General features: G+C 42.3%; 4 protein-coding genes across 6 annotated transcripts; 2 read left to right on the forward strand and 2 right to left on the reverse strand.

The window, feature by feature from the left end:
• The first annotated feature begins 812 nt into the window (after positions 1-812).
• Positions 813-5,787, forward strand: sctr (secretin receptor). The gene is made up of 13 exons (XM_084574138.1): positions 813-857; positions 951-1,050; positions 1,438-1,551; positions 1,977-2,083; positions 2,511-2,620; positions 2,716-2,848; positions 3,515-3,668; positions 3,759-3,819; positions 3,915-3,984; positions 4,444-4,535; positions 4,746-4,884; positions 4,970-5,011; positions 5,101-5,787. The coding sequence occupies exons 1-13, from the start codon at positions 816-818 to the stop codon at positions 5,284-5,286; spliced, it is 1,350 nt and encodes a 449-aa protein (XP_084430264.1). The 5' UTR covers positions 813-815; the 3' UTR covers positions 5,287-5,787.
• Positions 5,788-5,991: 204 nt separating this feature from the next.
• Positions 5,992-10,089, reverse strand: LOC311509403 (acyl-CoA-binding protein-like). 2 transcript variants are annotated; one of them, XM_084574609.1, is made up of 5 exons: positions 9,975-10,089; positions 8,652-8,742; positions 8,335-8,452; positions 7,057-7,119; positions 5,992-6,948 (listed from the first exon to the last, which is right to left on the reverse strand). In XM_084574609.1, exons 2-5 carry the CDS (start codon positions 8,655-8,657, stop codon positions 6,875-6,877), a joined length of 261 nt encoding a protein of 86 aa, XP_084430735.1. In that variant the 5' UTR covers positions 8,658-8,742; positions 9,975-10,089; the 3' UTR covers positions 5,992-6,874. The 2 variants fall into 2 exon arrangements, with proteins under 2 accessions (XP_084430735.1, XP_084430734.1); XM_084574608.1 differs by having other exon boundaries at positions 8,335-8,455.
• LOC311509402 (metalloreductase STEAP3-like) lies at positions 9,059-16,716 on the reverse strand. Of its 2 annotated transcripts, none has more exons than XM_084574606.1 (7): positions 16,660-16,716; positions 16,509-16,564; positions 15,574-15,816; positions 14,231-14,497; positions 13,612-14,139; positions 13,291-13,455; positions 9,059-11,493 (listed from the first exon to the last, which is right to left on the reverse strand). In XM_084574606.1, the coding sequence occupies exons 3-7, from the start codon at positions 15,799-15,801 to the stop codon at positions 11,206-11,208; spliced, it is 1,476 nt and encodes a 491-aa protein (XP_084430732.1). In that variant the 5' UTR covers positions 15,802-15,816; positions 16,509-16,564; positions 16,660-16,716; the 3' UTR covers positions 9,059-11,205. The 2 variants fall into 2 exon arrangements, with proteins under 2 accessions (XP_084430732.1, XP_084430733.1); XM_084574607.1 differs by having other exon boundaries at positions 16,664-16,707.
• Positions 16,717-22,023: 5,307 nt separating this feature from the next.
• Positions 22,024-23,613, forward strand: c1ql2 (complement component 1, q subcomponent-like 2; the record flags this gene model as incomplete). Its single annotated transcript, XM_084574121.1, has 2 exons — positions 22,024-22,623; positions 23,324-23,613. 2 exons carry the CDS (start codon positions 22,024-22,026, stop codon positions 23,501-23,503), a joined length of 780 nt encoding a protein of 259 aa, XP_084430247.1. The 3' UTR covers positions 23,504-23,613.
• Between the last annotated feature and the right edge of the window lie 1,400 nt (positions 23,614-25,013).

Here is a 25,013-nt window from a genome sequence, read left to right on the forward strand (position 1 = left end):
CTGTCACACAATGCAGGAAATATACCCAACTCTACTATTTGTTTATGTTCCGGACTCTTGGCACAAGGTTAGCAAGGAGGCTAACGAAAGGGAATAACACGAGAGTTGTTAGCTTTTAGCGTAATTTAATTGACTTAAATTAAGTTAAAACAAAACACTGCTTATGAAAAGGCAACGTCCGGACTTACTTGTGTTACAAACAAAAGCTTGTTTGTAGCTGTTCAGATACAACAGCCATATTTGTTGTGTTTTCGGATGGACCCCCTTCCAACAAACTCCGTCGTTGCCATAGCGACGGCGGTTGCTCTGAAGGGGCGGGGCAAGCGCACCGAGAGCGAATACGATTTGTTGGCTGCGCGTTCCAGCGAACTACGTCAAAACCACTAAAATGAGACAGGAAGCCAGCCGTGGTAACTTCAAAATAAAAGCTGTGGGGCACACAGTGAGGCGCCACGTTGCCTTTATTCGTTTGAAAATATATTTTGTTAATTGTTTCATTTCTATTTATAATAGAGACGTTATTAAATTGTTCACTAGTGCCGTATTATGGACTGCGGCTATACGGTATGGTTTTATTTTGAAAGTCACAAAGGGACGATCCAATTTCATTAAAGCTGCCTTTATAAGAGCCTTATCAGATTCCCTTGAAGAGTGCGGTGAACGATTATCGACACTGAGTAAGGCCGTGTTTGATTTTCAGAGCTCATATAACCGCTGCATGGCAGGATGCTCGCTTTTCATTCTAATCAGATATACAGCTCTGGGTTTGGACCTAGGTACACATCTTGATGGGGAAAAGGAACTTGTTTGACATCATGAAAAAAGTTGGACTTATTTGGGTGTTACTTTTGCCACAGGTGAGGGGAGAAAAAAAAAAAAAAGTTTATTTTAATGTGCGGTAATTCAAAAATCCAAGTGCATTATTTGCGTTTTGTTTTTGTTTTTTGCAGGCAAATTCATCACCAGGTTGTCATCCTCATGTTAATCTCGTGAGAGAGGAGGAAAAGTGCATGAAAGATCTGCTACTTTTAAAGCCGCACACAGCAACAGGTAAGTCACTGCAGTTTCTAAAATGTGTATTTCCGCACTTTTGTTATATGTCATGATAAAGATGAAGAGAAAAATTATATACGGTGAAATTTTAGCTTTAAAACAATACGCGTAATAGTTCAAATAAATGTAATCTGTGAATTAAGCTTTAAAACTGCAAACTGTATGTTTGTAACCCTGAGAAATGTGATGCAATGTTTTAGTACCACCTAGTGGTCAAGTAGCATAATGCACTTGGATATTCATGAGCAAAAACAGTCCATGGAAAGTTGAAAATGAATCTGTATTATTACAGCTTTTATTCTGTTTTTTGGGGGTGGATTTTCAATTTTAAATACTGCTACGAAATCTAAGCAAGTAAAAATAAAACATCCATTGTCACTGAAGACAACAATACCAGCGTACACTGCAAGGGAATGTGGGATGACCTGAACTGCTGGCCACCTGCTGCTCTCGGGGAAACGGTTTCTCAGCCGTGTCCGGAGTTTTTTAATTCGGAAGGTGAGGAGCAAACACACACACACACACACAAAAACAGTGACGCACATTTACACCTATTATCTATACCACATTACACTGGTTAATTATTTTCCAGGAAACTCGTTTGTTTTCATAGGGAACTGAGATTTCTCGCTTTCAGGGTCTCTTATCCAAACATTCAACCATAAAATGCTTGTGTACATAGAGACACCGGGTAACACGTTAGAATATCAAGTTTATGTTGGGAGATGAGGATGGTAGATTTTATAACAATTTATTCTAGGAGTCAGAGGTTTATGGAGGCACCTAGAGAGATAAACTAATGGTTTTGCAGGTCTTTCTCCAAAGAGTCTGAATTTTTTCTTCTTTTTCATATAGATTTTTTTCTGTTTGGCTAAATTTTCACACTCAAAGACACAATGGACATATCTTTGCTATTTTTGCAGGTAAAGTGCATCGCAACTGCACTGCTAATGGCTGGACAGGCCTGCTCGTCCCACATGTAGATGCATGTGGATACACTTTCAATGAGACGCTCAACTTTCTCGGAGAGGTTTGTGTGCTTCCTTCAATATTCATGATCACCGACAAAACGCTCCTAAATAAAATACTGTGAGAAACAGCTGACCGAGGCACGAGTAAATGAGAAAACTGGTAAAACAAATAAGTTAAATCCAAACAAGCAACTCAGATCAACTAAAGTTATGTGGAAATTTAACTCAAAGTTAACTATTCTTTCCGTCAGATTGGTTGTTTCTCTCTCTCTGCGTCCTCAGTAAACGCTAAACCTTCCTGCAAATCAGCAATTTAAACACTTTGCTGCCAAGTCACCAAACTATTATTTACTTTTATGCTGTTTATTTTATGAAAAATGATTCAGCCTGAATAATTCTGCCAGAGTTTGAAGCATGTAGGTGATTACATTTACCGTAGAATCCTTCTGCTTTGTAACAGAGCATTGTTCACGTTCTCTTGTCCAGTCCCCAGACTCCCAATTGTACTTCTTCTGCGTGAAGACGATGTACACAGCCGGATACACACTGTCTCTCATCTCTCTCACCATCGCTATCGCCATATTCTGTTTCTTTAGGTAAGAAAACCTGCACATGACTCTGATTATTTTTTGCACAATTTTGGAATGCTTTAACAGCCTTAAACCTGAGGAATTATGTTAACATTCTTCAGGAAGCTGCACTGCACCAGGAACCACATTCACATCCAGCTGTTCATCTCCTTCATCCTGAGAGCCATCTTCATCTTCGTCAGAGACGCCCTGCTATTTAATAACGAGGAGCTCCATCACTGTGACTATTACCCGGTACAATGACAACTTCTTTCCTCCTCCAAACAAATCATCACGAATTAGTTATTTCTTGCCAATTAAACAAGTGCCAGGAGGCAGTAAGATTAGAATAAAGACTGGACAGACTGGTTTAATGTCTAAGGTTTAAATGCGATGCAAAAACAGGTGCTCTTGGCTGGAATTAGTGACTTCTACAAGTCTTTTTGTCATTGTCAGGTTGACGAAGACTCCAGGTTACGACTGCACCCAGTTAAGCACAGGAGTAAAACCAGGAGTATTTCACAAGTTCACATGGTTATTAAATAACCGCAAGTGTGAAACCAAATCACAAAGATGCCTTTTGTCTGTTTTCAAATTTATAAAAAGTTAGCTTAACGTTTAAAGCAGTTTCCCCACTAGGTGGTGCTAATGCGGTTTATTAAATTTCAACTAATCCAAAATATTTATGCCCCTAAGATTAAACTTAAATATATCTTTAAAGTCATTATCTAATCTGTTTTCTAGTGTTCAGCTGATGCAGGTGATACTATTAGGACCTCTGAGACAGCCACGCTGAAAAACAAATAATAACACACCTCCCACTTATTGCCATGTGTTGACAAAATTGAGCCTTCTGAAGGTCACACTCTAAACGCCAACACTTCACTCACTCACCATCTCTCCTGTGACACTGTGCGGCAGGTGGCGTGCAAGGTGGTGCTGATGTTTTCCAACTACTCCATCCTCGCCAACTACAGCTGGCTGCTGGCGGAGGGTCACTTCCTGTTCACCCTGGTGAGCCGCTCTTTCTTCTCGCTGAAGAAACACCTGGCCTGGTACATCGTCCTGAGCTGGGGTAGGCAGAATCACGTGCAGCAGCCACGGATGCATCATGTCATCAACGCTTTCTCTGTGCTGGTTTTCAAGCTTTGTTTCGTCAACACAGGTGCACCGTTGATTGTTATTGCCTCCTGGGGCTGTGCAAAGTATATCTATGAAGATGAAGGGTAAGAGGGCTAGAACAGTCTGTTACACTCATTCATTCTCATCAATCATATTATCTCATAGCAGGGTTTTACAATTATTTCTCATTTTCTTAAAGCTGTTGGGAATCCAGGAAATACGAAGGGATCTGGTGGATACTTCGAGTGCCAGTTCTTCTAACCATATGTGTAAAAGCTTTCTCTTGCATTTGCTTCTTGTTTAAACAATGTTCTTTTCAATATTGTTCAGTATTTTTGGTAAATACACTTACTCATCTTCTTGGCAAGAGTTAGATGAGAAGATTGATACCACTCATGAGTGTATGCTGAACATGTAGCTACAGCCAGTAGCTAGTTAGCTTAGCATAAGGACAGACTTAGCAGTAGCAACAAGGCTTCAGAAAAACACTGCATCCAGACTTTTATTTTGACTTGTTAGTAATTGTAAATACTAAACAAACAGAATACAAAATATTAGTTGGCTTCAAAGCTCAACTGCAGTGTTTAGATGCTAAGCTAAGCTAAGAGACTTTGGATACTTGTCCATATTTAGCATTTGAGACCTCCCTTTTTGGCCAAAAATGTCCAGATGTGTGCATTTTTGAATTAGTGACAACAGTGTTACCCGTTTTTTTTTTGTTATTTCAGATGAATCTCATCTTTTTCTTGGGTATTCTGAGGATACTGGTGAGCAAACTCAGGATGCCGGATGCACAGAGGAATGAATTCAGCCAATACAAGTGAGCTGGTGTTTATATACTGCATGGAAAGACTCTATTTTTTATGTGAAAAGGGGGGGTAAAGATCATTCCTGTTTATTTTAAAAGGGAGAAGCTAATACAAGGGTTTCTTGGTTACAATTTTTCAAGCATTGTATATATTTAGTGCAAAAGCTGGAAAGTCTTTTTCCCATTAATGAAGAAAATGCTTTCTTTCTTCATTTTCCCCAGGAGGCTGATCAAATCCACATTTTTTCTGGTGGCTCTGTTCGGCCTGCATTACATCCTGTTTGTCTTCTTACCTGTCGAAGTCAGCAGCTTTGTGTTTAAGATACGGACGTTTGCAGAGCTGGCCCTGTCATCCACACAGGTAAACACGTTTTGAGAGAGGTATGCAATCAGCTACGACAAATACAGCTGCACTCACTGAGCTTTCTCTCTTCACAACCTCTCAGGGTTTTGTGGTCGCCGTCCTCTACTGCTTCATGAATGGAGAGGTATGAAGTGTTCGGCTGATTTTTGATTTAGTGTAACGTCAGCTACAGAATGGTTGGACCAAACTGCTTTTTTTTGATGATGCTTTCAGGTGCAGAACGAGTTTCAGAGGAGGTGGAGGAGATGGAGGCTGATTCAGCACCTCCCCAGTCGGTCCAGGCGGCACCACGGCTCCATCAGCCACAGCGGGTCTCCTAACACGCAGGTGTCCCTGCTGCTTTGCTCTCCGGGGGGACAGACAACCACGGCGCTCCCCGTGTATACAGCAGAGACGTGACTGAAGTTGGCGTTGGCTCGTTCTCGAACTCGCAAAGACGTAATGGACGCTGGCTTAGGGCCGAACAGTAAATTACTCCACAGCTGCAGCTTGAGTGTTTAACAGAGCAGGACTATCATATGCACATTTTAATAGTCTGGCTTGTTTGTAGTAATCACACTTATGTCTCAAAATGAAAGTTACAGTTTAATTTATATGTAGTTTAATGCCGCGCCCATATATTTAAAGCATTGGCAGGCAAAGGTGGAAGAAATCCAGCAAGATCCAGCTGTTGCCAAGAGTTATGGGGATGTTTAACGTTGAAACTGATGAAATTATAATATATAATTAATTTAATTTGAGATATTCTGACTTTTTGTCCTTAGTATTGTTAAATCTCCAAAACGCCAGAGCCTTTCAGACAAAGGTCAGTCATGGTTATAGCAAACACTGCAAAAATTTCCCCATTATCAAACAGACGTCAAAGTAGTAGGGGCAAAAATGTATATTATCCATACCAGCAGGTGGTATGTATATAAACTAAAGGTTTATTTTACCTTATTTAGGAAGCTGGAAGAGCTAAAACTAGCGAAGATGCCAGGAAAAGCTACACAACATTGAACAGAGCTGGTCTCCTGATTCACACAGATCATTTTCTTCAGTTTTTTGATTCAAGATGACCAGAAATGTTCAAATGTGAAGAAGAGGAACACAAGACGACCTTTCTGCATGCTTCCTTCACTTCTTTTTACTTCTATTTCACCGAGCTGAACAGCCAATCAGAGTAATCTCTCTCGATTTAACGCCACAAACCTCTAAAACTAGGGCCACAGAAGCTCATCAGCAATCTGACATTAACCTAAGACTGACCATCAGCTTGGTGTGCCACTGTCCACTGCAGGTTTGCTACAACAATCCACCATATTTACCTTTAGTCAGGTTAAAATCGCCTCCTTTAACGACACAACTCCTTCTTGGCCTGTGCTTCGAGAAGACAGCTGACAACCTGCAGCAGCAAACCGCGCCCGTTCAGCCATCTGCGGTGAACATCTGTGGGACTGAAGGTGTTGCTTCCCTGAATTAAAGCGACTGGGACTTTGGGGGGCATCTTACCCTGGAAGATGTTTCTTAGAGGACAACAAAAACAGATGAAGCGTGAGGCTTACAGAACAAGAGTTTATTTTTGATAGTGGTTCCTGCGTACAGATAGTCTGCACTGCAAGTAAGTGGTCTTAAATAGACAATGTATATATCTCTATACTTAATGGCATAATGGGAGATGATCGTTAACACCTTTTGTCTGTATGCTAAGTATGAAGCCAGCTAGTGATTAGTTTTGCTTAGCTTAGCATAGACAGTGAAGGTAGTGGATAGTTTTGCCTTTTTTTCAGGCTAGTTGAAGTAAATTAGTGTCTGTACAATAGTGGTGACATGCTCCTCTAAACACCAGAAATCAGCCAAAACAGCGTTGTTCTCTGGAATGTAAACTTACGCAGTAATAAAGTACCATACTTAGTCAAACAGGATGAAAAGCCTGGTCTAAATTTTGTCCTCTGCTTTGAAACCTCTGCTGTGAAACAAACGTTCTCGAGCACTGATTAGAAACAGACTACTTTTCATATTTCTTCATCAGTCTCTCCACCACATCAATGTAAGCGGCCATCGCGTCTTCCTTTGACACACCTGTTGGTTGAGAAACAGAAACAGTCAAGAATAATCTTCCACATGACTGTATTTTTAGACGTATCGGTTTTACAGTAAGTTGTGCGCAGCAGTTTCCATAAATCTGACCTTTCCTTGCATTCCATGCATCCCATTTTGCTCTTCCCGCGAAGTCGAGCATTCCTGGGCGTTCTGCGGAAACAAAAGCAAAGTACTGTCAAACTGTCAGCCACACAGCAAAGTCCTAAAACTAGAGTATTAAAAAAAATTGCAAACGTACTCTGCTATTTGATGCTTCATGAGTAATTTCATGACACAAGTGACCTGAACTGTTCGCAAGTACAGTGGATACAGTGTGTTTGTGTGTGGCTGTCAGTGCAAAGAGGAAGTGAGCTGGATGGAGAGAGAGAGGGGGGGGGGGGGGGGGAGGGACGGAGAGCAGGAAAAACCACTTGGCCAAATGAGTGGACTGTGAAGATAAGCCGATAAACAACAGCTCAAAATCTTTACATTTCATGAATACTATGTATGGTTAACTTATTTCAGAGGGGATAGATTCATTAAAACATTTCCCTCGTTAATAATACATTGAACAGGCACAACATTATGACCACCTTCCTATTATTGTGTAGGTCTCCCTTGTGCCTCCAAAGCAGTTGTGACTCATCAGAGAATGGACATGGGCCTTCTGAGGGTGTCCTGTGGTGTCTGGCAACAGGATGTTGTTAGTGGGGGGCCTTTGAGGGGAGGGACCTCTGTGGATCATCCCACAGATACTTGATCAGTTTGGGATCTAGTGAATTTGGAGGCCATTCTTCATGTTTTTTTGAGTTGTTCCTAAAGCATTTTTGTGTGCGTCTGTGTCAGGCTGCATCCTGCTGCCATCAAGGAGTGTCGTTGCTATGGGGTGGGGGTCTGGTCTAGGTGGGTGCTACATGTCTAAGTAACATCCACATGAATGAATGCCAGGTCCAAAAGTTTCCCAGCAGAACATTGAGTTATCACAAGATGGCTGATGTTACTTACTTCTCCTATCATAATGTTGTGGCTGATCTGTGTATATGTTTATTTAAATTCACAGTACGGGAGGAAGACAAGAGCAGGGAGAGTTGGGAGGTGATAGAGGAAGATATAAGGGATTGGCATTGCCAATAATAACTTATATGTATTATTGATAGTTTGATAGTAATGTATTAATTGTGAGGCACTAAATGTGTGACATTGTGTTGACAGCATCACCACAAGATGCTGCAGAGTGAACGAGTGACCTTTATCCCTATGGAGATCATTGGGGAAAACCCGTCAGACTTCATTTTTCCTCTCCACCCCGCCCATCTCTCATTGCACAAGTACCGGTTTAGCCACACAGCGGCTCAGTCACCCTCAGCGCTTTCATACAAAACTCACCCGCGTTAATGTCACCAACTGTGGCTTGCTTATAGAAACCGTATAGTTCACTCAGCTCTCCATGGTTTGGTCTGACTTTCAGCGTCGCCACCTCCTTTACCGCTTTCTCAAAAGCTTCCTGCTAAGGTGAGAGAAAACGTGATTTGTCCTTATTGCTTCATCACATTTAAACCAACCTGCACACGTGTTGGCATACTAAAAAGATTCCTGCTCTCCAACCACCTTGTGCTTTTAAATGTGTAAAAGTCAACACCAATGATAGATCACTTACTATTATGACACTGTGTTAAAAGGTTTAAATTCAAGATTGTACTTACAGTCATGTTTGCAATGAAAGTGTCACACCTGCTGCTCCACTCATGTACCAGTTGTAAGTCAGTGTCCGTCTAACCTGCCCAGCGATCACACCTTCAGAGTGAGGAAAATAAAGTGGGAGGTGTTCTCCTGACTGTGTGTGCTCTTCCATTTGACAGTGAAGGAGGGGAGCAGTGCATTTTACACTCGACATGTATTCCACAATAACGAGAGAATATTTTATCACGTGATGTTCCTGTTGTCTCGTATAATTTGATTCATTATTGTGTTTCAAAGGGACAAGACTTCTGAGACAATACTGAAAGATACCACCAGAGGGCAGCATCCACACATTTAACAATATTTAAATAATGAAGACACTTTATTTACCATGAAGTTCATATCCGGAACATTGTGAAAAGAACAAGAGTTTTGTAAAAAACCATACTTTATTCAGTGTTCTAGAAATTTCACATGTTTACATTCTTGTCTTTATCGCAATCTAAGTTAGATGTCAGTACGCCGCGATAATGTTATTAATTTAGATTCAGAAAACAATCACATAACAGAGAATCCTCTTTGGCAAGCAGATAAAAAATGAGAAAACGTACAAAGTCATTAAACGCGACGATTCTGAAACACACCGAGTTGTTCAGATTGGAAGGATTAGGAAGTTGTGTAACAGCAAAGATTGCATCTTGATTGACACATCAGAATGTTGGATTAGTGCAATACTAAAAAAAGGAAAAGTTAGTAATGTTTAGTCTTGTTAAATGTTCGACAACCATATCTGCAGTGCTTCATATTTGGGGATTCCTTTGGCACATTGTCAAGACACCTTGGAGTGTCGAGATTAAGGATATTGTCATTTTTATTTTTACCTGAATGATTCAGAAAACATGGGAGTCTTTTTTTTCCTTTATCATGTCAAGTTTGCTAAATGGGTGGTATCAGTATGGATTTCCAGTTAAAGGAAAACAGCTGCTTTTAAAGTTTTGACCTGGACACCGACACAGCTCTCCTATTTATCACTTTGCACGGGAACCAACTGGTAGCTTAGCATTTAGCAGGTCTGAGACAACTATTAAAGGGGAACTACCATTTTTTTTTACAACCTGGACCTTACTTCTGGCATAAAATACAATCGTTTACTCACTCATATAACTTTGGTGTCATTTGGAGTCGTTCGTCAGATAATTAGATCCGCGTATATCCATATAGTGGGAGTGATTGGGGCACCGAAACGCAGCCTCTAAATAACGCATTATCTGACCGCGAAACTCGTTCATGTCACCAATATTTTGTTATGATACACTAGTGCTATTCCCCGTTGAGTCCAGAGTTACCTGTTATCTATTCGCAGATGTGCAGCGGTTTGTTGTTCTTTGGCCAGCTGTTCCTCTCTCTGCCTCCGCATCCTCCTTTCAACGAGCTCCTCATCCGTATACTCTGGCTCAAAACGGTAAGGACGTCCATCATAAACAAAGTCGTCGTCCACAACCTCAGAATCGGAAAAACATTCAGCCATGTTGCAAAAAACTAGCAGCAGATAATTACAGGTAAACAAGCTGCGCGGGGTGAGCGCGGCACTCAGAGATGACATCATCCAGGTCAGAGATTAGTAGGTCAATCTACAGACCCCGGATGATGATGACAGGTAACTCTGGACTCAACGGGGTATAGCACTAGCGTATCATAACAAAATATTGGTGAAGTTTCGCGGCAGATAATGCGTTATTTAGAGGCTGCGTTTCGGTGCCCCATTCACTCCCACTATATGGATATACGCAGATCTAAATATCTTCCAAAGGACTCCAAATGACACCAAAGTTATATGGGTGAGTAGACGAACGTATTTTATGCCAGAAATAAGGTCCACGTTGTAAAAAACGGTAATTCCCCTTTAACTATAGTTGAGTAAATTTTGAAACCTCTTATGATAAAACAGTTAAAAATATCTTTCCCGTCCTCGTAATTTTCTTACGGTGCCCAACTGTTCAAAATATCACAGCATATTGATTTTTTTCCAAGTACTGCTAGATAAAATGTCAAAAAAAAAAAGACCTCCAAGTACTACAATGAAAAAAACTACGTCAGTTTCTTTTCAGCATAAAGATGGAACAAAAAATCTGCAGAGCACAAATCTCCAAGGGCAAGAAAATAATCACGACAGGACAAAAACAAAGCGGAGTCGACATAAAATGATCAGGCTGATGATGAGGAACTGATGTAAAACTAGTAAGAGCATTAAAATGTGTCCAAGAGCCAATACTGTTCTTCAGATTTGGACAATAAATTAAAAGAAAACGCAGCATAAAGACGAACTATGTAGTCATTATTGCCGATGTTTAGTGCAATACAATTGGTGATCAACACTCTACTGGTTAAATATCTTTAAATTTCTCTAAGGATCTTCCTGCTAACGTCTTGAAAAGAAATATCTCAACAGGCCAAAGTGACAAGCCTTCAGCAGCTTATAAATCTTTTATCTTCTATATAGTTTATATTCATGAGAGCACATTTAAAAGACCTTTTTTTTTTTTTAACACCTTCCATACCGACTGAAAGCAGAGTTTCTCACACATTACTGACATCGTCCAGCCCGTTGCGGCCGTCTTCGTCCGGCAGTATGAACCGGATGTGTCGGCTCTTCTCCCAGCCGCGGCGGATCTGTCTGAGCCGCCCGGCCACGCAGGGCACAAAGAGAGCGAGGCGGCCCAGCAACACTGTGATGGGGAGAATCAGGACCAGTGAGAAGGTGGGAGGCAGGTAGAAGCGGTACTGGGCCGGATCGAAGGCCCGGTTCCAGCCAAAGAGGAGAGTGTGGAGGGTGGCCATGAACAAGGCACAGTAACCTAAAGTGGACTGGAAAATAAAGGGTCTAATTAATACATTTATTTACAAGGATTAGATTTGTGTGATTTTTATCCGCTAATCTTGAGGGGGAGTAATTTACCAGTAAAATTATCCTGCCCTTTAAATATATGTCCCACTTAATTTAAAAAAGAAAAAAAAGAGAGACAGAGATCCAGACAGTTCACTACATTAGCTCACTGTGTCGCAGGCTACTGCAGACCCCGAGGCAACACACTGACCTACCACTCCTGACCTGAATGAACCCCACTTGTGTATGCAAGTGTGTATGTATGCCATATACGCTACCTTCAGGGTGCACTAATTACAAAAACTTCCCAAGGTTGAGTTGGGTAGAGGCCAGGGGTTAAAAATAGCTTCATTTTTTCTATGTGCACTCACTAACAGGGCTGAGTGGATCGTAATTATTTCCACTTGACAAGAGTGAAGACTTTTTGACACAGCGCTTTTAAATTACGCAGACGTTTTATATGTATTATTATGCAGCAATGGTGAATATTAATAGCAAACGCCAAATCAGTCCCATTGTGTATGTCGAGAGCTGAATTTATTAATTATCAGCACAAGCACGTTTTTAGTCCTCTGCTGCAGGTAGTCCCCAACAAATGCATGTGCTAGAAGCTATCACTGTCCAGTTGTGTTTTACAAAAACAAAAAGATATGTGCTTAGTGCAACAAACTGGGTAAGGAAGTCAGAAAATACAATTTACAGCTGTAAAAATATATCCGATGTGTGCGCACCGGGAATTCTGCAGGTCTGAGATCAGGACGCTAATTAAAATCTCACCTGCTGCACATTTGAATACATCTTGTCAATGCACAGCAGCATGTGGTGCTCTATGTGATGCAGCTACCACTTTGTCCACATTTTCACAGCGAAGTAAATGATATCAGCAACTTTTAATGTTGGACCAATTACAGCAGTTGCAACCGGCATTACCATGCAGTGTAGAAGTATTGCATAAGTGTTGCTTAACAATAACTGTCACATACTAAATGATCTATACTCATTACTTGAACTCTTCCGAAGCATTAGGTACACCTGTGGAATTTAATGCAATATAAAAAGTGTACGTTTTCATATATCCTGCTGAGTCCTGTGTTTGGATATTTCAAAAGAAGACCAAGTTCAACCCAATTGCTGAAAGTAATATCACAATGTGCAGGTCAAGTGGAAGAGGTTCTGCCTTCAGGAGGCGGAAACCTCAGACTGCAACTGGTGAAATGCTCGAACACACAGCAGCGACACAAATACATCAACACGCACGCACATTTAGTACACGGCACACATGAGCGCACTGTCTTGCAGCTGTGGGCAGCAAATTTAGAAGTGCAGGGCAGAACCTCGCCTTTCGTCACGCCGGCTCTCGGCACGTGACTAATCTGACAGCCACTGGATTACAGAAAGATGAAAGGGGAGGGGCAGTACAAAGAGAGGGGGAGAAAAAAAAAAAAAGCAGACGGCAATTCCTGGAAAACTGGAGGCCACGATGGGGGGAGTTAAGGAGGAGATGGAGGAAGTGTGGGGACTGAGTCACAACTCTCCCGACGGCTTTGTCACTGCACAGGTTTAAGAGAAAATCTGGGGCAGCAGTAAGGAGCGTAAACACTCAGAGTCACAATGTTTACATGTGACTGAAAGGCCTTAAGTATATAGTATAAGAGACAAGGTGTGCATCTGTCTGCACATCTGTGCGACACCCGTCGACCACGTCACACCCATCAGTCAGTACTGTTATGTACTGTCTGCAAGAAGAAGAATCACGTCCTTTTGACAGCATGCTATACCTGTATGAAGCTGAACTCCCTCCAGTTGACGGTGTTAGCCACTGAGGGCAGAGAGGCGACAGCCAGCAGAGAGAGCAGCCCGAGGGCCATGATGCCCACAGACAGGTACAGCTCCATCCTCCACACGTCCTCGTCGACCCACGAGTTCTCCACCCCCGCCTTCACCTGCACACAAAGCCACACGGACTGATTTTAGAAGACTAGACGTAAAAACATCATGTCCATGCAGATTGTAAGTAGGTGACGACTGACGATCAGATGATTCCTAGAGGCAAATACCTGACCTAGCTCAGTCTGACTACTGAATCCAACTCATCTAACCTGTTTAAATGCCGTGTTGATCAGCTGGAAGCGGGCAGACTTCCTCATTGGAAGGCACAGGCTGTAAATGGCATGTAGGACTGCACAGAAGAAGCTGCACAGCCCAAACTGCTTCCTCCTGGTTAACCACCGGTCCAACCAGTTGGGGAAGCGTCTGTATTTGGTACCCCACCACAGCTGGAGAAAGGCGGCGCACAGCCCGGGCAGGTAGACCAGCGATAACATGACCAGGGACACGCTGGGCAGAGTGACGTTTACAGTCTCGATGGGCATTTTGTAGAAAGCGCTCTTCCCTGCTGTGACGAAGGGGTGCAAGACGTCCCGGACAAAGTTGTATAGGTAAAAGAAGATGAACAGGGACAGGGTGCAGATGACGGGTATGGTCCAGGAGGGAAAGAGATAGAGGGGGAGGTTTTCAATGTCCAAAGAAGAGGAGAGGAGACCCATATCAACCGGGATGAAACCCATCCTGTGACACAGCTCCATCACTGAGCTCTTGGCCTTTTGACTGTCACTGCACAGGAAAACCTGGAGAAAAAACAATCACTTCATTATTCCTCAGTGACTCCTTTGTCCTCATTTCCAAACACATTTCAGCTGAGCTGCCAATGTGTCCTACCTGCCTACATCCATCCCGGGCTCCCATCTGCAGCGTCCAGGCTGATACGGTGTTAAACCCTTTGACCACATGACTCTCTGGGAAAAGGTCAGCGAGCCGTTCGGCATTTGATGGCCCGTCTTGGTTGACTTTCAAACTGTTGCTAACGTCCACCAGGGTCTTTCCTGCTAGCGCCGGCTTCAGCGCTATCAGTGTGGAGTGGTGCTCCGGGAACACAGCTACGAAGACCAGCTGTGCCTGGGTGGCTGCTTCCAACTGGGACGTCACCTGGAAGACAAAGACAGAAATACTTGCACTCTACATAGACATAAAAAATGTTTTAATTTTATATTCTTGGCTTATTTTATTTTATTTATAGTTCACCCTGTTAATTAAAGGCGAATTACTGTTTTTTTACAACTTGGACCTTATTTCTGGCATAAAATAAGATTTTTTACTCACCCATATAACTTTTGTGTAATTTGTAGTAGTTCAGTAGATATTTAGATCTGCGTATATCTATACAGTGGGAGTGACTGGGGCACCGAAAAGCAGAATCTGAATAACGCATTATCTTCCGCGAAACTTGTTCAGTTCACCAATATTTTGTTATTGTACGCTAGTGCTATTCCCTGTTGAGTCCGGAGTTACCTTTCAGGGTCTGTAGGTCAATCTACTGTCTTCTGACCTGGATGATGTCATCTCTGAGTACCGCAAACCCGTGACGGTCGGCTTGTTTACCTGTAATTTGCTACTGCTCGTGTTTTTTTGCAGTATGACTGAATATTTTTCCGATTCTGAGGTTGTAGACGAACCATAGCAGTAACAGGTAACTCCGGACTCAACGGGGAATAGCACTAGCTTACAGTAACAAAATATTGGTGAAATGAACAAGTTTCGCGGCAGATAATGCGTTATTTAGAGGCTGCGTTTCGGTGCCCCAGTCACTCCCACTATATGGATATACGCAGATCTAAATATCTCCCGAACGACTCCAATTCATTATTATACCAGGCTTTATGCTAAGCTAACTTTCAACCTGTGAAATTGGGAGTATGTTTAATATTTATATTTTTTACTTAATGAATACTTTAGTATATATTTATCAGTTAGTATCACGTCCATATATGCTGCTGGTGACCAAAACAAATGACACAAAATGTAGTTCAGCCCTCAATCAGGGATAATGACCGTATAATAAAACTTCATTCCCTTCCCAGCTTATCTTCATGCATTCAGGAAAACAACAGTGATTATCCATAGGGGCAAAGGACAAAGGAATATATAATTATCACCAGAAGGAGAAACACTAATTACACAAAGCTGAGTATAAGCGTCAGAGTCACTGTGTGTCTGTGCGTCACCTCTGCCTCTTCAGGGAAAAGGGTCGCGGATCGTTTTGAGTTCCTACTCCCCACCACCACGTGGTAGCCCGAGGCTACCAGCCTCTTGGCCAGCGAGCGTGAGAAGTCGCCCGTACCCAGGATGCCGACCACCGGGGCGCCGGATTCATATGTGGAGGCTTCAAGGCGCCTGGAGCCCCCACCTTCACCTCGCTCGCGGATTAAAGGCCTTGACATCTCATCAGGCATAATCCACTGACAAATCTACAGAGAGGGGACGGAATGATTATTTGGGTTTATGATTATTTGCATTTATATTATCTAAGCTTCTTATTAAAGGAATCAGCGGATGAATGAAAAGAAAGCCACACTGTGGGAAAGGTTTCAACAGTAGATGCTTGGCATTTCATCTCTTATGAAGCCTAAAATAAAAGTGATTAACATTAAGAAGAGATGTATTGTAATACTGAGATTATATTTGCACCTTTCTGGAACAGAGAAGTCAAGATTCCCATTATCTCTGTGTCTCAACTGGCATGTCCCAGATCTGTAACTCTGCACTGTCACAGCAATGAGTTGACATCCAATAATAGCATATATTACGCAGCCTAAATACAGCAACAGCTAACCAGGTGACTTTAGATGTAATCAGGATTAATTTCGCACATATTTAACCAAGAACTCGCGTGAAACTTAACTCCTCGTGAGCCTCTGGTGAGTTTAGCAGCTTAATATCGTGCGTTGCTTACATTAGCACTAACAGAAATGGCAAAACACAAATTGTGGTGTTTTTATAGTCACCCAGATATATGCCGAATGCACAAGAAAAACGCGTTTACTCAGAATCTACTTCGATTATTGTGGCAGCCTTTGTTAAAGCTGAGCAAAAAGGAATAAAAGCTTAAATTGACAGAAATCCCTATTGACATTCTCTTAAAACGAGAGAAGCCACCCACCTTGCTTGTTGTCCTTGCTCCTGAACTCGTGGAAACTTCCGAATAAAGTTACTCTTCTTAACATATAGGGAACAAATACGAGACATTTTGAAAAAACAACACTTTATGTAACATAGTTAGGCGTCTGTTAAGCGGTTTTTTTTGTACTTACTTACGTCTGTTTCTTTTCCCCGCGTCTACGCTTTCTGTAAACTGGAACCTTTCGTCCTGATAAGATGACGCAACCGTTGAGGCCACACCCCCGAGTGTGTGGGTAAGATAATGTGAAACCAAAAAAACCAAAAAAAAACAAAAAATAAAAAACACACAGTGTGACCCACGAATCTGTTTGGAAAATAAATAATAAATAAAAAAAATCAGAGAAAGGGAAGAAGGTCAAAATAAGAGAAAATATGAGGCAGATGTTAACGAAAACAAGCAGAATTCAGTCTAAAATGTATAAAAAGGGGGTAAAATCACAAGACAACAAAATAAACATGATTGGAGATAGTTTTAAAGCTGCACTTTGAATTAACTTCTCTGACACTTTGTGGCACAGCCCAAAAAAAATATATATTTTGACTTGGTTATGGTGGAGGTCTGGTGCGGAGACAGAAACGACAACATCTGTGCCATGATAAACCACCATATATCATGTAACTGCAGTGGATCGTGTCCACCTTTGGGGAGCTATTTAAAGAAAGAGACAGCAGCGTGTCATCCGCGTGACAATTATCTGTGACATCGGGCAATATATGGCCAAGGGGCAGAATATAAACACAGAATGGTAATGGACCAAGAAGTGATCCATGTGGAACACCGCATATTAAAAAGGGCTCATGATGTGATCACTTGTGGAAGGATAAGATTCAAACCACTCATGCTGGATGCAGATCCACATCAGCCCGATGTACTGAACCTCTTGCTGTATATTTATATCTTATAATGTGTGTTTACGAATAAAATCTATCTTTAATTTTTATGTAGCGCCATTATGAGGTTCAGATTTTGGTTTGAACGTAGTACTGACATTCATGTCCCTTTAGGATTAATTGCATGCACACTCTTCTGAGAGTCTCCAACTTTTCATTTTGCGCCCTAATCAGTCCAAAAACTGAACTCATAAAATTAAACGCTAATTAGCTCATGCTTACAAGCCAAGAAGCTGACCGTGGTAAGCGGTATACCTGTTAAACATCAGCAGCACGTATGTTATGAGCATGTTAGGAAATGGTGGAGGCCATGAATCTTAATTTTTGGTGGATGGCGAGTTTATATATTTTAATCATTTGGAATTTTTGTTGTAATTATAAAAACATATCTGAATAAAATGTTGATATTCCTCATCTTTTCATTGTCCCTGATGGCGGCCTCGAGCTGAATCGTGTCGGCCATATGTTCAATGTATGTTACTGCTACTGGATGCTTGAATTTCCCTCGGGATTAATAAAGTATCTATCTATCTATCTATCTATCAATCTAATAAAGTTGTTCCATGCACTACAAGTGTTGCAGGAGTCTTGACCTCTCCAGAATTTATTTTCTTCCTCCATGCACCTTGGCAGAGCCAGAAATACAAATTTTCCTTTGCATACATTACATGACTCCTTGCTAGCATGCTAAATTGTTAGCCTCTGACCAGATTTCTCAGCTAAGCAAGCTTAGCATGTTATCGCAAGCTCACAAATTCGATTTAAAGGCATGAGTAAAACCTCACTACATACTCAACTATAACAATAATTTTAGTGGAGGCTTCAAAATTTGCTGCAGCTATTTTTTGGTTCTCACAGTCTCTTTTAAAATTTAACATCCGAGTCCCCCCGTATTCCCTATTGCTGTAAAACCGGTGTGGGATTAGAATAAAAAAGCAAAAGCAAAACCGTGTTTAAAAGATGTCTGACCGCAGGATACACACTGTCAACATGACTTCATCATGTCTGCCTTTGCCACTTGCAAAAGGTTGAATCCCCCCGGCACACTGTGCTGCATCAGTGTCACTGTGCAGACACACACACATTCACAAACGGAAAGGCACACTATTTCTCTCTCACTCAGTCTCTCTCTCGGCCGTGGCCTCGTGTTTGTTTATAATGCTTACGGTGACAGTCCTTGACATACATATTTGATTTTGAGGTCTTTCACTCATAGGGATCGATTACCGGTGTCTCCTGGTGTGGTAACCCATTAATCTTACAAGTCAAGACGACGCAGGGGATTCTGATCCAGAAGGACATTTCCGTTTGCAGCTTTCCCTCAAACAAGTGGTGACACGGATCGAAAATGTTGAACGAATAAACAGTGTACGTCTCTAATAGCGCCTTCATTTATGAGGTCAAGCTAATGATAAGACTACTTCATAATGATTCAATGGCTTGGATGGGAAACAATGTGGCAGAGGAGGAAGGGCAAGGTCATAAACGGTTTGCCTGAGGCGGACAGGTACAACTACGTTAAAATGTGACAGGACCTCACTGTCAAAACATTACATCCAGAAAGGCATTTTTATCTGCGCTATCAAGGGGAGAGGTGTCTCCAGTGCCCTTCATCTGGGATTAGGGTCACATGTTGAGACAGGAGCTGATGCTGCAAGTTCTCATGGCGGTCTTGTTGTGGTTCGGTGACGGATTCCCACACAGATTTATAGTAACACCCTGTGACATTTTACTCACAACGAATACAGCATGTTCTGCTAACTCAAAACAAACATAATTGCAGCGACTCAGAAGGCAGTAATTAAAACTTAATAGAGGCATTTTTCTGGATCTCCAGATAGGTAGATAAAAATCTGGATTTCCTGTATGATACGAAACAAAAGAAATCTATTCCTTGTGTCAGATTTTAACTGATTACACACAACATAAAGACTAAAGGCAGCTAATTTTGGATTGATTCATTTGACTCAGCGTCTGTGCACTAACATGCAGTGTGATAGGAAGCATAGCAGTGCCACGGGGGATGATAATCTCAGAAGCTGCAGTGTATAATGTCTGCCGCGCATGGCTCACCATAGCCTAAAGATACAGTTCACTGTACTAATCCTGAGTAAAGGTCATTTCTGCCTTCATGTAACAGAGTCAGGGAGCATATCATGATCTTTATGCATCTCTGCGTGCTTATTTTTAGGGGTTTGTTTCACACTTTATTTCTTTCCTCATTTCAGTTATTAGCAGATGAAAATATAAAAACATAACAGGACGTTTCCAGAAAGACCAGGACAGTCGCATCCTCAAATTTTAACCTCCATTTTTATTTTTTTTGACCCAGCTCTCATGACATGTCGCGCTCGTTCTCACCTTCAGACATGAGCAGCCCAGCTGGAGCCATGTTCTGGGGAGTTAAAGCAGAGCTGAGCACAAGTGGAAATTGGTTTGGGGGAGGCAGGAGGAGGCGGCTGGTTTCAGCTAAGCCTTGTCTTCAGCCTCTGAAGATTTCTCCACATCGCCTTGAGCTCTAAAGCCTCTGTTGTGGATGTGGGGCCTGCGCTCCAATTCCAGGTGCTTAGCTCCGCCGACCCGCATTTTAGAAGTATTTGAAGATCCTTTGGGCAAAATTTTTAAAGCTCGAGGACAAAATCAATCGTAGCTTTTATTTTTCAATGAGCAAAGGATCTCTTTATTGAGTGCCTCAAACCTTTGCACAACTTAAAAATAGCCAATGAGTTGCATTAACAATAGTCTCATTCAGCTGACGTGCCCACAGACCACATGGAACCCAGTGGCCTCAGAGGAAATGAAGGAAAATAAAAAAAATAAATAAAAAAAAAGGCTGAAGAGGCATTTAAAATAATCTGTATGCAACAGAGTAATGATTGCCTGTGCACAGCAAGAATTTTAATTTGTTGGAGAATCTAAATTCAAGGCCTATGGCACTCTACCTCGTGGAACAAGACATCAAATATATGTCCGTGCAGCCATGGGGAGCCTGGAGCTGAAGGTGTTGACAGCACTTAGACATCTCTGGTCCACTTCCTGAATATATTAGCTCATTCCCCCCTCCGTCTGCTCTCCCCGCTGCCCCTCTGCCCATGTCTGCGTGTGTGCGAAGCGACCAGTGCAGTCGGTCATTTGATGTCACTACGGTGGACCTGCCCCCGGCCATATGATGTGACTTTGAAAGGACCCCCCTCGTGATCTGAGTCAATTATCTGCTCATGTGTTTTCCCGCAAGTTTAAGCCGTTCATCAAGTCTGAATCTAACCTGGATCCATTAACGTTCAAAATAAAATACAAGCGATGAGTGTGCTGAATAAGAGCCTGACGTAAATCTAACCCCCCCCCCCAACTGTTTCTATTAATTTGTCTCAGCAGGAGAACAAATGTTTCCATTTCAGTAAATTTCCATAAGGTGGAAATGAATGAATAAATTGTGTCTGTAATATATTCCACCTGTAAGAACGTACATGGATGGCTCTATACCTTTGAGATTTGGGAAAATAAATATGCAATCATGTGGCATTTTAAGGTATGCACGGATTGATTCGTTTAAGGAGAGGATCGGGATATGTCACCATGTACCTGTAAATGCTGCCATTTCCAATGATAATTATGCAGACTTCAACTTTTATGCACCTTGGTGCTTCTGGCAAGCGGATGGAAACCAAATAGAACACTTCCTGTTACGCGATTATAAAATAAAAGCCTTGAATTAAAAGTATGCAGATCTGTTAATAATAATAATAATAATAATAATATGTATAAGTGAATTGAGCAGTTTATCTGGTTTAGTGGTGAACGTGTTTAGATATTTTACTTTAGTAAAAGTTGCAATGTTATACATGCTTTTTTTTCACTTAAATAAAACTAGAAAAGTAGTCGCACCAACGTCTGATCATATGTTGTAGCTTGTAAACAATGTCATAATGTCATAATGACAGCAATATTCCTCAATGGAAGTAGTATAATGTGGTATAAAATTGAAATACTCAAGTGCCTTAAACCTGTACTTTGTTCCTGAGTAAATGTTAATGTCCACCGCTGAAATGGGAAAAAAATTAGCCTACTTTAATAAACGGGATTGGTGACTATAAATTATCTGGGAGGCATGATAATCTGAGCCATACAGTGCCACCTCACGTCCTGACTTGCACGGCGAAACCGATCTCCACACCCACTGCCATAAAGCAATAGGCTGTATGCTCACTTGATTTTGGATTCACCCTTTTGCATATTCCCCGGATTTCTACGTCCACCAAAGGGTTTTAATTTGGAGACCAAATCATCGATCTTCCGGTCTAATCCTTTCTAACTTGGGCAGCTGGACGCAGCTGTCTGCGCGCACCCATCCAGCCAGCCAGCCAAGACGCGCTCCCCTTCTCCGGTCACAGTCGCACCCAGGGGCTTGAGGACAAAAATTGAAACAGCTGGACCGAGTTATGCGCACTTCCTTAACTTCATCTCTCTTGTTTTTATGGTCCTGAGCCCCCTCGTCATCTGTCACGATTCCCCTCCAAAACGGCTCCACGGGTTTTCTATCGTCCTTCAGTCCCCGAACGGCGCGGAGGAAGTGGTCGGTGGTCTTTCTGGTGACCGCCGTCGCCATGGTTTTGCTGGCCCTGGCCGTCGCCGTCCCGTTAGTGCTGCTCCGCACGTCTGAAACCAGCGCTCATTACTACGAGATGATGGGCACCTGTCGGATGGTTTGTGACCCGTACAACCCTAAACCGGGAGACGCCAGCGCCATGGAGGTGATCCAGAACTTGAACGGTGTTGCTCCGCAGCCGCCGATGGCGCAAGGGAGCCGCGGGGAGCCAGGGCGACCGGGTAAACCAGGACCCAGGGGCCCGCCTGGAGAACCAGGACCCCCGGGCCCGAGGGGACCACCGGGAGACCGTGGCGACAGCAAACTCGCGTTTCCCGCGTTAACGGGAACAACGGGGACTGACAACACCGAACCAGACGGTGTGAACTCCACGGCAAGCGGTTTCAGGATCGCCTTTTACGTCGGTCTGAAGAACCCGCATGAGGGATATGAGGTGTTAAAGTTTGACGACGTGATTACAAACTTGGGCAACCACTACGACCCGAGCACCGGGAAGTTCACCTGCCATGTGTCCGGGATCTATTTCTTCACCTATCATGTGCTGATGCGGGGAGGAGACGGCACCAGCATGTGGGCCGACCTGTGCAAAAACGGACAGGTATGATTGGAACTGAATACGAAGAATAATGATGAGTAAATCACGACATCATTGTCAGGAAAACATCTACAAAAACTTAAATGACATTGATTATTCGTAAATAAAAGACCAACAGTTGATGTTAGTTTGATCTGATGACATTTAAGAGGAGAATATGTCATAAAAGACTCGCAAACTTGTTATTTTACGCACCAAAAGCGCGCAGCCTGACGCGAGGCTTGCCCCTTCACTCCCCCTCACAATAGTTATATAACTGCGTGGTCAACCGGTTTATATTTTTAATGAATTCAACCTAACATCAGTGATATTTTTGGTCATCTGTGAGCCTTGTCTGCGCTCTGTGGCAGTGGCGCTCATGCGTAAAATCCTGTTTGGATGAGTGTTTCTTCGCAGACGCTCACAGCAGCAGATGGATTCGGGGTCAGACATGAGTATTAACATTATCAGTGTTCATTATGGATGCTGTCACGGCATTCAGTTCAAACCTAGACGAGCGGCGGGGTCACATTTTATCCTACTCTGTGCTTCGTTTTACCCAAACCCCCCCTTAAATTCCCTCTATAATTAGGATCTACTCATTTTACGCACCACTGCTATTCCACTTTGCCCCTCAGGTGTATGTGAACTTTTCTACCCTGTTCCCAGTCCTATCGTATTCTAATGTTCATTACTGGGAGTTCTTTCTGTCTCTTTTATCCAGGTTCGGGCCAGTGCCATAGCTCAGGACGCAGACCAGAACTACGACTACGCCAGTAACAGTGCTGTGCTGCACTTGGACTCTGGGGACGAGGTCTACGTCAAACTGGACGGCGGAAAAGCTCACGGTGGCAATAACAACAAGTACAGCACCTTCTCCGGCTTTATCTTATACCCTGATTAAACACGCTGCAGCCAGCAGGTCATGGGACAGTAATAACCACAGATATCCGTCTCAAGTATATGATGAAATATGTTTCTGTTCTTTCGCAGATAGGTGCCATATTGACAGGCTTATCTGCAACTGTACGTTCTGTTAATTTGGTGAAATAACCTTTTGTAAATATATATACATATATATTTATTTTAACTTAAGTTCTACTGGAGGATGCCGTCATCAGTGAGCATGTGTTGATGAGGATGAGAGAGTAGATGTTCCAGGCTGGGGTCCCCAAACAGAGGGACACGGACCAGCATGGGGCCGCAAAGTATTTGCTACAGGAAGCAATATGATTCAGGAAAACTCTTAAATAATAAACACGTAACATTATTGGCTGTTTGTGCAGTAATTACTTGGAGGTTGGCCTGAGCTCACTTAGCAGCTTTGGTAACACTAATTTATATATAAAGATGCATGTCCCCAGTCGACAAAAATATTGTTAATATCAAACCAGTTGGCAGCACAATAGGTCGGAGATTCTGCATACCCCTTAAAATCTTAAAATCTTAACAGGACTTAAAACTCACTGGCCGCTTACAGGCTGAGAGGTTCTAGTGTGAGAGCAGCAACTAAAATGTGTAGTATTTTGAAGCTAATGCAAGGTCTGTTTTGAATGTCAACGTAAGAAGGTTTAAGAGCACACATATAAATAAATAATGCTTGGCCTTATGACCTGTTCACAGCAGCGTGGGCAAACAGTAACTACATTGGGGCCAAATCAATTCATTGCAATTGGATCCTGCAGTATGTTCAGTGCATTGGGTGTTTATACGTATCAAATAAAAATTTTAATTAAATAAAAGTATTGACAATAATAAACCATCTCGACAGCGCTGACCTCTCACATTTTACCTCCTCTGTGAGAGTATTAGCAGTTTGCAGACGGGAGTAAACAGCACGGCACAGAGAAACCAGCGTTAGCATGCTATCAACCAGCTAAACAAGGCGTGCGGTGCAACGCTAACATTTCTTAGCCACAGTCCGTCCGTTTAACTAAAAGCACATCATTGGTATTCGAAATTCGAAACAACTTAAAGGTTAAGAATACGTGTTTTCATTTCAAATTTTATTTTCATGCTAGCACGAAGCTTGAAATGAGCTTCAGAGACACTTTGAGAGATGTTTTGCACATGTGGATTTAGCCCCTTTCCCTTTCAATGGAAGCCTGTTAAGAAAGGATCCTTTTAGGGCCAGTATTATACAAGCAAGCAAACACTCTTACAGTCTTCATATGACCGTGTGAGCAATTAAAAAAAGAAATGTGAATCTATGGTCAGAGGACACTAACAATGCTGAAAGGCCTAATATCTTCAAGTTCTGATTAATATGAATGCTGTAGCAAGAAATAAAAGAAACCTGTGGTGCTTTGAGTAGGGTTCAGTGTTTCATAAAATAACCAATCACCGCATATTAAAGATGCAGATGGATGTCCTGCGTTCTTGCTGAATCTGTTCCATTTTGTTCTCATATATTC

This window comes from Chelon labrosus, assembly GCF_963514085.1.
Source record: "Chelon labrosus genome assembly, chromosome: 24".
Classification (NCBI taxonomy): Eukaryota; Metazoa; Chordata; class Actinopteri; order Mugiliformes; family Mugilidae; genus Chelon; species Chelon labrosus.